The 13,344-nt window shown below is 28.0% G+C and overlaps 1 protein-coding gene across 1 annotated transcript; it reads right to left on the bottom strand.

Annotated features, from left to right (window-relative positions):
• Positions 1 to 2,762: 2,762 nt before the first annotated feature.
• Positions 2,763 to 6,919, bottom strand: LOC100572360 (protein BCCIP homolog). Its single transcript, XM_003242180.4, has 7 exons — positions 5,858 to 6,919; positions 5,649 to 5,788; positions 4,867 to 5,022; positions 4,466 to 4,555; positions 4,214 to 4,401; positions 3,809 to 3,971; positions 2,763 to 3,078 (listed from the first exon to the last, which is right to left on the bottom strand). The coding sequence occupies exons 2-7, from the start codon at positions 5,715 to 5,717 to the stop codon at positions 2,881 to 2,883; spliced, it is 864 nt and encodes a 287-aa protein (XP_003242228.1). The 5' UTR covers positions 5,718 to 5,788; positions 5,858 to 6,919; the 3' UTR covers positions 2,763 to 2,880.
• Between the last annotated feature and the right edge of the window lie 6,425 nt (positions 6,920 to 13,344).

Below are 13,344 nucleotides of genomic sequence, written 5' to 3'. Positions count from 1 at the left end.
ATTGATACTAAAAATGTTTAGGTCTGTACTTGGAATTTTTTTTATAATTGGCTATTTACTATTTATTTTTTGATATTTGATGAACATTTGTATGATATGACGTAATAAAAATATAATGTCTTTTTCTGTATACAAATAGTATAGTATTAAAAAAAATGTATTTTTAGTTTGTACGTAGATCACTCGTCCCGAATTCACAGATCACTAAACCGTGGTAGATCCCCTACACAAATGCCACGAATTTCAAATTCTGACCTAGAGACAACCGGTGAATTCATATTGTAGCGAGCTTATAATACTTACTGATATATTTTGTTCTGGTGATTGTTTGTAATGTTTTAAAAAATTATATACTATGATTATCAGAGTGTTAGTAGTATACTGATTATATTTTATTCATACAAAACGTTTTATACTAAAAAAGTTATATACAATTTCAAAAAAGTAAATACGTGACCTAATTGATAAGTGTGGGGGGGCTTATTATTAATTATATATCTTGTATTATACCTGTAAATTAAATTAAACAAACATCTGTTACCCAGCTTTGAACCTTATATAATATATTGAATTAAAAACTTCACGTCTTATCCATTGGGTCACAAGATATAGAATTGAATAATAACACATTTAAACTGTTTTAATAAAATTCAATCATTTATTCAATATTATACAACATTTTATTTTAATATCGTTCATATGTTTAAGCAGTTGAGCGAGTGGTAAATTTAGTTTCACAATTACATTTAGTTCTTCCACATTTGGTTATTATGTGTCTTACAAAGTGGTTACCTTTCGATAATAATACATAAATACATTTGGAATTATGTATCAAGTGTTCTTACTTGAAAAATAAATGTTAAAGTGAAACAAGACAATGCAATTAAAAACATAACTTGGTTTACAACGGATTATTAGTTACTGAAATGTATAGCTAAATTAATTTTAGTACGAGTGAATAAAAAAATTCAGTGTTGCCAACGCTTGTGGGTAATATATTGATGGTAAAAAACATATTTATTTTGTTTGTGTAACAAATGATATAGACACAGTTCTGTGATGTGTTGTACAATCACATAAATTGTTATCATACTTTTTAAAAATTTGTGTTATACGGTGGGACATGTAGAGATGTCCAGTTGAACTGAAGAAATCTCCCTGTAAAAAAGGTGCTCAGAACATATAAATATATGCTACTTAAGTCGCATCAAATCCAAAACTTATTAATTTTCAATTACTTTTTTATACTATTTATAAACTCTAAATTTCTAATGTCTATCATGTTATTTAAGTAAGTAATTAGGTAGCAATTACATGATTTATGATTTTATTGCATAACTTTAAACAGGCACGGCGCCAAGGGGTGGGCAAAGTAGGGCTCTATATATAGTCCCCCAGAGAACAGTTCAGCCCCCTCGCCGGGCCCACCACTGACAAATATGTACGATATAATAAAGTCATAAAACATTATTCTTAAAACTAGGGCTTGAAATCGTAAATATTTTTCCGATTTCGATTTCAGTTTCGGTTATCGGTATTTATTTTTTCCGATTTTGATTTGAGTTTTGGATATCTGTATTTATTTTTTCTGTTTTTTCTGATTTCTTTTATGGTTTTGAATACCAGTTTTTATATTTTTTTATTCTGATTTTGATTACCGGTATTGGATTTTTTCGATTTTGTTTTCGGTTTTTAACGGTTTTAACCGGTATTCAAAATCGGTAGGTATCAAATATCGGTTTCAAGCCCTGCTTAAAAGAGCTACAACAAACAATTTAAGAAATATACTATTTAAAAATGTTTAATTTATGGAAATACTTTCGTATACTTTAATTACTAAACACAATTACTTTAGTTTATATTTATGAAATGTAGGCAAGAAACAGAAATATAATTATTCATTCACAAAGTTATGTAATATTAAAGTCATAAGGAAATTATCATTTTTTTACATCATTATTCATTATGAATATAGTTGTTGAAGGTCTGTGATCAAACATTTTCCTACATAAGGTTTATAAAAAATATTTGACATTATTCTTAAAACATTTTTAACTATTCAAAAGTTTGTAATTATTATCTATTTATCTGTTTACTTTTAGAGCATACAATATAAAAACTTGTGTATATACCTACTATACCTATAGCTAATAGCTATATTACGTAATATATGATACGAAAATATTTATATTTTATTAATTAACCTCAGTGTTTATTGAAAAAACCTTAGCCCGTGAAAAAAAAATATTTGTTCCACTCTGCCCCCCCCCCCCCCCCCACTCTGGAAAAAAATTCTAGCGCTATGACTGACTTTAAAGTATTTTTCATTGCAATTTGTTGCAAAAACAGTTGAATCTAAATATTATTATCAAAATGTCAATTATTTTTTAATACCATAGATAAGTATATAATATGTCTTATACCTAGACTGACATACCGTCTCTGCTCAGAATCGTTTTTCTTATTCAGTGATATTAAATCATTGAATTCAAATTTATACCATCCATTATACAGTGACCCACTTGTAACCTACTGTACAGCAAAGCGACATCCACTTGCCCACCTTTATTATTTTTTTGTAACACATATACACTTATAATAACTCATTTAAATAAAAACTGATATAACATAAAATATTTGCCATTTGTGGATACTTCCATGAAACATGACATCAGCAAACACATTGTCATCCACACTCTAATAATCATGTATTTTTTTTTTTTTTCTAATATCAATTAATAATATGTAAGAAAATTAATGGTTAAAATTGTAAATTTTATTACATGCCGTTAGATTACATTGTTAAAAATACAACTCAATTTATTTATTTTACTTTACTTAATAAAAAAAAAAATGTATGTAGGTGTTATAAAAAGTGTATTAACTTTCATGCTGATATTCGGTTTCAATGTTCGCAAATAAAGATTGAAGTTGGTTAGTTAGTGAACAGAATTTGTCCATAGTGAAAATCAGAACACGTCTAAAAGCAATCATTCCAGGATCTGATTCTACCCAGCTGCCAGCCAAGGCAGATCCCTGGTCATTTTGCACACAAAACTCAAACTTGTAATCTGCTACCTGAAACAAATATAGAAAATAAATTTCAAAGAACATATTCTATTTCTATTTTATCATATGCCACTCTACTGGCAACAATTCCACCATAGTTTGCGTTCTACTGTTATTACTACTCTTTAGCAATATTTAAATAATATTATATTCAAAGTGGTAGATGTAAAAGTGGTTTTAATGACAAATTAAATAATCATTTAAGTTTAGTGTAGTTAGCGTTCTTAAAAATTATTATATTATCAATAGCACTGTCGTCGTCGTCGTCGTCTCATTATTTATCAGTTATTACTTGCAAATGTACGCTTTTCAATTTAGTTTTTTTTTAAAAATACCTAATTAATAATAAGAAAAGAAATATTTAAATATTTGTGCCATGTCCTTTAAAAAGGTGTTTAATGTGTTTATTGATTCCTTTCCACCGTGTTTCAATAAGATACCTATAGTAGCTGTGAATTATATTTATAAATATATAAAATTATATTAGACTATCAATGTTATATTTTGAAAGCATATCAGGAGTTTTACAATACATAATTTTTTACAATTTTTAACGTCAGTTATGCACATACTTTCCATCCTTTGAGTATGTGCATCAAATACTATCATTGTAATCGAGTAGTAGAACGCATACGACAATTGTCCCATAACTGCTACTAGATCGCAATATGTAATATGTGGTAGAGGGCATACCACAAAGATAGGCCATTAAATAAATCATTTCTTCCTATTTGCTTACTTTGTCAAAGAACTCCTCTTCACCATTTGCCCATATTATTTCTGAGTTTTCAAAACTTTTGTTTCCCTTCTTATCGTTCTTCACTTTATACAGTTTGCATATCATAATAAGATAATCAAAATTGTATGATTGTTTCTCATTTTTTAGCTTGAACATTTCCTTGCTGAAATTAAATTAATTATATGTTGTATAAATACAATACAGTTTTTAAAACATAACAATACTTATTATTTAACAATATACATTGGACATTTTAAATTAAGTAAAACATTAATTTTTACCAAATATCTACTGAAATAATGAGTGTTTTCAGGGATTAAAGACAAAAGTAAGTAAAGATAAAATAAAATAATATTAATATATTATGTGTATTTCCTAATTATTAAGTAATAAATATAATAATACCTAAGAGCTTGAAATAATGGCACTGATATAACTGAAGGTATGTTGACGTATCTTTCGTTTATTAACAGCCCAACTTGATTATCATCATCACTCAACAATCGGTTGACAAATAGTGTTGTGTCACTATCACTATGTTGGTTATTTAAGTCCAAAATCAATTTGTGTAAATTTTCTACACATTCACTTGTCTGTAACATACATGAATACTTCAGTAGTAAATCAAATAGTAAATCAGAATATTAGTAACATTACCTTCTCCGTAATATTGATAACTGAAGTTATCCCAAGTATTTGGTCGTCATCATCTCCATCTTCCTCTTCATCATCCACATCAGTAACTTGCTAATTATAAAGTAATAACATTTTTACCAAAGCATGAAAATACATAATAGGTTGCCTAACCTAACTTATATGTCTTTTACTAAACAGGAAGCCACACTCACATGAGTTGTATCCATCTTACAAACATACAACATAGCACATTTACAGATAATGTTTCTGCCTTTAAGTTGTATAACAGGTCAATTCATTGTATCATAAAAGGTTATTACACAAAATTGGAACTGCTGAACACAAATTTGCTAGTTGTACTTTTATAAGACAATGGATGCTGGGGCGGTGTTCTCTTGAATTATTAAACTATATAATTATACCTTTATAACTGAGCCAATGGTGGGTTGATGAATCAGTATTGAAGTCATATCAGACAGGTTTACTGGAGCTTTTAAGAATAGTTGTTGTAATAACTGTTTAATACAATGATAATCTTTGACTTCTGGACTGCGGCCCTCAAATTCAACATCAATTGACTAAAATAAAAATAAACACAATCAGTTAACGCCAAAACGGGATACATGTGTATGGTGGTTTTTTTTTGACAGTATGTCAATATTTACCTTTCTATTAACACAGAACTAAAATCGGTTTAATACTTTTACTACCTACAAAATCAGAAATATGTTTTTATGTTATGATCAATTGTTTCCAAAAATGGTGTCTAGCAATGGATAATAATATTGAAACTATGTTATGAAAGAGATCGAGTATAATATAATAGATATTCATCAATACAATTTTTGTGAACTAAGTCAGCTCAGTGAATTATACCCAGCAATTATATAAATTCAGACTGAAAAACCAGCAACTTGTAAATAGGCCAATAATATTGTACACTCGGTCCCAAATCTTTGTATAATTAAAATTAATCGATGAATAAACGTTTTACAAGATACCATAGTGTTGGATCATTATTAACTGTTGCTCATAATTAAATCCGTGTTTTTTTTCGAAAATTGTTTGGTTCGAATCATCTACAATCTATCTTATTATCCCCTACCTTACCGGGCCAGAGCCTCTGGAACATTATAATAAAATATTATAATATATGGGGTCAGTCCTACGATTCAACGGGAATGTTAATAAATTTATACTCAACCATTTCATCATCAAGATTGTCGGGCCCTATGCTCCCAGCTAGTGCACCTTGTCTCCTTGTCGGTTCCATGGTCGCGATACAATTTGTTTCTTCCAACTGGATTGCGTATTTCCCTTGAAAGGATTATCGTGTCACAGTAACTGTTTGTAATAAAAGTAGGGTGTAACCGGTGTAGTAAGGTATACGTATAGTGTAAGGTTGTTACTTACTGCTTAAAATGTTTGCCGTTTGAAGAAAGAAACGAAAGAAACGAAATAGAAAAATGTATACAGCTTCTTTGGTGGACTCCTTCACTACTTTATGTTCTTTCTCTCTCAGGTTTATGGTTAGGTTATGTTCGCCTGGCATTGATGGTAGGACGGAGTGCCTTATATCAACTCATATTTCGACGCAATAACTTTTTCCGTTGCGGCAGAACTACTAGCGCTTTATGGGATTGTTCTGTGTTAACCGGGAGAATAATGAACTATCGTCATTTAATTACTTATTCTCCCGGTAAACACAGAACAATCGTATAAAGCGCTAGAAGTCCTGCCACAACGTAAGAAGGTGCGGACTTCACTTATCACAGGTTAGGTTATCCAGTATATCTTAATTCATGGTTACAACCACGATGAGATACCGTGGTCACAACCATCCATGGATAACCATGGATATGCAATAACTAGAAAGCCGTCTTCATGGCTAAATACGAGGTATATAATATTTAGCCATGACCGTCTTTGTGACTAAATACTATGTAATACCTGTTCTATGATACTAAAGTACCTTTACTCGTAATTTGTACTTTATACGTTTTGTACCTACCCTTATAATAGGCATTTGATTATTAGGTTTAATTAAATATTTAATAATTAACATTTTTGTAGGTAAAATGTGTATTATTAACGAAATTGAGAAGACAGATTAACACTGGGAGCGCTGTTGACGCCTATCGTACTGATGGTTGGGCGGGTTCCCCCCTACGTGGAGTCGGGAGATTGTATGTATTTTCCCAACATTTCGCATACATTTTGCTTTACGTGAAGTGTATTTGAATGTATTTGATAATATTAGTAGAAATTGTACTTACTAACGTATACAATTAGCTATAAAAAGTAAAATAACCAATATAAAACTATGCATCCCGAATCGGAAAGTACAAATCGTTTCCACCAGAGCGCGTTTTGTTATTCTGCTTCCCCAATATATTTAACAAAAAAATATGTTATGATTTTAGATTCTGAAGGGAACGTTGAATGCATTGATTTTACAATGATGTGTGTTTTTTTTTTTTTTGTGTCTGTCATCGCCTTTAAGGACAGTAAAAGTGCTTGGATTTTCTTCAACAGTACCTTTTCTGATAGGAAAGTGAATCTAGTTATTACTTTGGGGGGGTCAAAAGTAAAAATTTTCCAGTAGTTTTCAAAAGCGCCGTGAAAAAAAAAATAAAATAAAAAGGGAATTTTTACGCAAAATTGGTTATTCGACAAATCAAATATTTGGTTTTTAAAACAAATGACTGTAGATACATACAATTTTCACTGAATGTTTATATTAGCATTTTCTATACACTATACGATTTTAATATTATTTTGATTTATTTTGAGCTGTTTACGGACATTTTGAGTTTCCAATTTTTTTATCTATAAATGTTTTAAAAATTGTATTCGATGGCTCAAAAAGCTAGAAATTTAAATACAAAACTCCTAATATATTTCTACTGTCAGTTGAAAAATATTAAAAATAAAGTCACAATTTTACTTTATAAGCATATTTTAAAGTTCAAATTTTGACAAGATTTATCAAATTTAAAATTAAAAAATAATTTTTTAGTCAAAAATGTATAAAATATTCAACTTCTATAGCTATAGATAAGGATAAGGCGGAAGGATTAAAAATATAAGACATGCGGTTCCACGTAAAAACGGAAATTTTTACGAAAATCTGTTTTCGAGAAAATTGATATAGGTTTTTGGTGCAACTCTTAAACAAATGACCGTAGGTACATAAAATGTTGACTGAATGTTTATATTAGCATTTTCTATACACCATAACATTTTTCAAATATTTTGAGCTGTTTACGGACATTTTCAATTTCCATTTTTTTTCGTTTTTTTTTTCTATAAATATCAATAAAATTTTATTTGTTGGTTAAAAAAGCTTGACAATTTAATAGAAGGTTCCTATTATATTGTTTCAAAGGCAGATAAAAAAAATTAAAAATCCATAGTCACAATTTTTTTTTATAAGCATCTAAAGTTTGACAAAATACGTAAAAATGACGTATTTTTTTTAGTTTGAAATTTATGAAAAATTTTCTTTTTAAATCTAAGATTTGAAAATGTAATACAAGATTCCTCATATGTTTGTATACCTTTTTAAAAAAAAAAACGTATACAAGCAAATCAAATCAAATTTTTAAGAGAGTTTGAAATTTATATTTTTACATTTGATATTCACTCGATTTCGCACGTAACGATTTTTTATTTTTTTGTAATTAAAATGAGAATGACTGTAGATACTTAGAAATTTCACTGAATTTTTATATTGGTATTTTCTATATACGATAAAATTTTACTCATTTTAAGCTGTTTACGGACACTGTCAATTATCAATTTTTTTATTTTTTTTTTTCTATAAATACCAATAAAGTTTTTTCTGTAAGGCCAAAAAGTGTAAAAAATTAATACAAGGCTCCTGATATATTGTTACAATAGCAGTTGAAAAATATTAAAAATACATAGGCACAATTTTTTTTTTATAAGAATTTAAAGATCGAATTTTGACAAATTTTATCAAATTTAAAATTGAATAATTATTTCGTCGTTAAAAAATTTACAAAATGTTCAACTTTTATATCTAAGGATTAAAAATTTAAAACAAGATTTCACGTGAGTAGTTAATTCTGTTACCAAAAAATCTAAAAAAATACATAAGCACAGTTTATTTTTAGTCATTTTAAGCTCAAATTTGGACGAAATTACATATTAAAAAACCTGCAATAACTATTTTAGTCATTTTGTTGTGATTGGTCTAGTTTCAATTGTATAATTAATAAGTATTAAAGTACTGTTCCAACTTACATGACTGATTTTATATTATTTGTTAGGTATATCATATAACATTATAAATTATATGACTGCTCCAAATTACCTAGCTACTGTGCGTAGCGGCTCTCAGAGGCGTCGCGAGTTGTCGTAAGGAGCCGCGTCAAAGCACCGAAAACAGAAATCAAGTATAAAGTAAGATCAAGTATAATAATTAATATAAATATTATTTAAAATCATTAAAGCGATTATGGAAACAATAATGAAACATATTACCCGAATATTTGAATCTGTACTAGCCATCTAGCCCTACCAAAAAAACGCCACTTGTCTGTAGTGATATACTGATATCGCCGTATAGGCATTATTTTCCTTACTTCACCCAAAATTTCTACTTTTATTTTTTGTCATTTAAAAATTTAGAATTTGGACTTGAGTTATATTTTTTACTTTCTTGATTTTTAATCAAGTAAGTATGGTAATTGAAATGAAAAAAGTCTGAACTTCAAGAATTTGTGTTAAATAGGAAGATAATAAAAATGTAACTTATTAATGATGATTAGGTGGGTAGGTAATTTAGCTAGCTTTAATATAAAAAAACTAGCTGATCCCGTGCACTTCGTTGGCCGTTAAATGTACCAACTCAAACTTTGTTCAATTTGTTATTTATAATAATCGGTGTATGGTGTTCAAAATTTATCTTAAATTTTCCGTTGCCCGGAATAAAAATTCTGATTCACAGCAGTATATTATCAGGTAGGCAATCTACCTGCGGTAGATCGAGGACCCCATGCTGTTTGTACGTAAGTGTATAATTTATCTCTGAAGTATCAAAGGTATTCAAAGTTTTTCCACCTATGGTGGATTAATATAATCAATTAATACAAAATTCTAACCTAACCTAACCGTACTAATATCAGATGAATAAAAAAAACCAAATTCAACCATTTTAAAATTAGCCTGTCTTCTTCCCAGAGGTCTAATCTACGCACAAACATATATATATATATATTGACAAAAAATAACAATACAAATCAACAAACATGCCTGATTAACCAATAGCAACTAATATATAATACACTGTTGCACCACTGTTGTATTTTTTACATCTAGATTTCCTACTTTTCCGGTGGATTTTCCTAAAATTTTCTTTCGTAAAAACCTTCTCCTGGCAATTACGAACATCTTAAAAAAAATTTGAGCCAAATCGGACTAGCCGGTCTTGATTGATGAGGTAAAGTACATTTTTTACGCTCCATTTATATATAGATTAATGAGATAGATTTGATATCACACCCAATCGGTATAACCACTTGAATCCATAAAAACGTGGGCGTGAACAGTCCAAAAATTTCTATTTTTTTAACTTTTCTCCTAAACTATGATAGCTAGAAAGTTGGTTAATAACTCATTAAAAAGGGATAATCAAGTAGATATTAAATGTGGACTTAAATTTAATATCTACTTGATTATCCCTTTTTAATGAGTTATTAACTTTCTAGCTATCATAGTTTAGGAAGAATAGTTCATAGTTTCAGAACTTCATCTCCAATCGTTAATTCATTACAAATCTGTAAAGCTGAAAAATATAAAAAAATTCCCAATAAAATTTGTTTTAATTTTTTTTTAATGTTCTGTAGTGAATTAACTATTAAAAATAAAGTTCTAAAAAATCTTCACTGCACTCCTCCTAACCAATGTGAATCTAACAAGACCCCAAACAACAAAATCAGTTCTCCAGTTTCGGAAATCTACCTTGCTAAATGAAAATGAAAATGATTTTTTGTGGGGCTATTTACACAGACATTTTTCTGGATTTAAAATGTTATACAGCTTGGGTGTGATATCAATAGATAAATTTTTTAAAAATTAAAAATCAAAAAAGTTTACATACTGATCCCTGACTTGGCAAGCGTTTTTATTTAAGGACTTTTGTAATAATTGTATACATTCTACTTTAAACATCATGAATCGCCACTGTGTAAATCATCAAATATTTTACTCACGAGCCGCTACTGAGGTCAAAGTATTAAAATATTATGATGAAACTTATTTACAATTCTTTGTTTTTCATAAAAATTAATTTTTTTTATTCATACATAAGTACATACAAATTATAAACATGAATAATAGTATATGAAAAAAATAATTTGTCAAACATAGAGACTTAAACATACATATAATTTAAGAATAGTAATGTAATATAATATTGTAATTGATGAAATCATGTTTTTTGACTATAAATATCATTAGTATCATTTGTATGTAGTCAATTAAAGTTTGATAAATTATATAAATGGTGTTATATACCATAAAAGTTCAATAATTAAAATATCACAAAAATTGTCAGTTGTAACTTCAAATTTTTTTAAGTCTTAAAGTTACACTTAAATTTCTAATCAAGATTTTGAAGTTATATAATTCTATCATGCACATATTTATTCAAAAAGCAGCTGTTTACTAAGCACTTCCATGTATTAATGTCATCTATGACATAAAATGTATCCCATACAATGTTTTCACCTAAAATTGATTTGAACATTTTTTTGAATAAAATTGTAGACAATTCAAATTTTGGTTTCCATTACAGCTGGTCAAATAATCTACAGATCCTTACACCAAAATGATTGAAATCAATAACTCTTCAAAGTATTGAGAACCTATAATTTTAAGGTTTTAAAATATTTGTTATTAATTTAAATTGTGTAAATTTTCATCAATATAATATTATACCTACGAGTTCGGCTGTCATTCAGATATTCAATCAATTTATTCTGCAATATTTTGTAATTAATATACATAGTGTTATAATCATATTCATTTCTATTTTTGTTCAAACCATTTATTGGATCATTGAATTTCTTTAGGAAAGGCTACAGTGATATTACAAATTATCTTAAATGGTTTGATTGCCATGTGTAAAATTCAAATACTGTATGAATTACCTGATATAATTTTGACATATTAATTAATTATACTTGCTTAGTATAGTTTGTATGGCATACATTTTGTTTTGTTGAGTATTCAGATGATTATTAATTATGGGAAACAGACAGTTCACCATGAATTCCACAAAGTCTTTAGGATTAAAACATTTCAAAAACATGACCACAGATACAAAAAATCTATAAAACAGTAAAAATGCCAATTCATGGTAAACATTTTAGTATAATTTTTATATATAAACTTATTAAGTTTATGTATATGCTGATAAAATTAGTTGACATGTCCATACTAAATGTGTAATTGAAATGACAAGAAAGTAAGTTGATTAATTCTCTTTGAAAAATATCAAAACCAACAGTTTCCTCAGAATTAAGTTTCTTTTTTTGCAATCAAAAATTAAATAGTGGGGATAATAAATAATTGGGTCTAAATAAAAAAATCAATTACAATTAAACAATTTTAAATTTTATCTCTGTACTATTAAATACGCATGTATTTTAAAAAATTAAAAAAACAATAAAACTGAAATTGTTTAATTCTTTCTTAGATTCCCAACCAAGTGTTTATAGTATAAACCAAAGTAAATACAATGTTAGATTTTAAGAAAGGCAAAGTAGTATTAAACATAATGCTACAGTCATAAGAAACAAAATTTTCACCGCACAAAAAGGAAAATGTTGGCTATGCAATATGGTTTTTAATTATTTTATATCACTTACACAAAAAAAGGTCTTATTATTTAAAAATCCATAAGAGTTAGTGTTTTCAAACTTGAATAACTTTTTTTGTAGTTTCGATAATGAACAAATAAAAACGTTAGTGCACCTTCAAGTTAAACCTAAAAGTTCTCCTTTTTATGAGGTGAAAATGTTGTTTCTTAGTTATGACTATAGCCTTTTCGGTTCTGACACGCGCACAACTGTTTTTGGTATGGTTTACATTTTTTAAGACAGAAACAAGATGAGCAGACCTGTGTCCAAAGCATCATATGTATTCTGAGACGGAATTAATATAATTAAAGTGAGGTTATGAGCTATTGTTTTCCAACATATTTTTGTTTTCTAATAGATGTTTCAAATATCTATAATAATTGTATTGTCAACATGCATGATTATGTTATTAATTATAGACAATGTATTACAATAACGAAAATCAGAAAAAAATTAATTACATTTTTACTTAAGAGGACATCGCACCTGCATGTGTTGTCTCCGTCTTACACATATACGACATAGACAAAACATGTATACAAAGTCTGAGTAAAATCTCTCAATTATGGTTTTAGAATAAAAATACCTATTATAAAATTGTAATATAAGAATATTATGGTGTGTAAAAAGGTGTTTTTTTAAAAATAAAATACTTTTAAAAGCTAAAGGTTATTTAATGTTGAAATAGTCGTTTTTTCTAAACAACATATTGAGTGTTATAATCTGAGTACTGAAAAAATGCACAGTTTTGTTCTTCGAGGTATTATCATATTTTCATTTTAAAATAGTTATTTTTACTATAAAACTAAAATAAAGCAAGTTCTACTCAGACTGCGTAAACACGTTTTGTCTATGTCATACGTGTATAAGACAAACACAACACATGCGGTCGCAACATCCTCTTAATCTAATACTAATAACATACAGGTATAACATATAAGTAAGACTAACTTTTTGGTTTCTGTAAAGAATTTTATTTTTGTGTTGTAATGGTAGGAATATTGGTTTTTT

This window comes from Acyrthosiphon pisum, chromosome X (assembly GCF_005508785.2).
Source record: "Acyrthosiphon pisum isolate AL4f chromosome X, pea_aphid_22Mar2018_4r6ur, whole genome shotgun sequence".
Taxonomy (NCBI): Eukaryota; Metazoa; Arthropoda; class Insecta; order Hemiptera; family Aphididae; genus Acyrthosiphon; species Acyrthosiphon pisum.
The sequence above is the reverse complement of the archived record's forward strand: the minus strand, read 5'-3'. Positions and strand labels throughout refer to the sequence as shown.

Bases quoted from the DNA above. Each gene is read 5' to 3' on its own strand.
- LOC100572360 (XM_003242180.4), bottom strand. From the start codon at position 5,717: ATGGAACCGACAAGGAGACAAGGTGCACTAGCTGGGAGCATAGGGCCC. The intron at 4,556-4,866 runs GTATAATTATAT...CTTTATAATTAG, and splicing joins CCATTGGCTCAGTTATAAAG to CAAGTTACTGATGTGGATGA. The intron at 3,972-4,213 runs GTATTATTATAT...ATTTAATTTCAG, and splicing joins CCATTATTTCAAGCTCTTAG to CAAGGAAATGTTCAAGCTAA.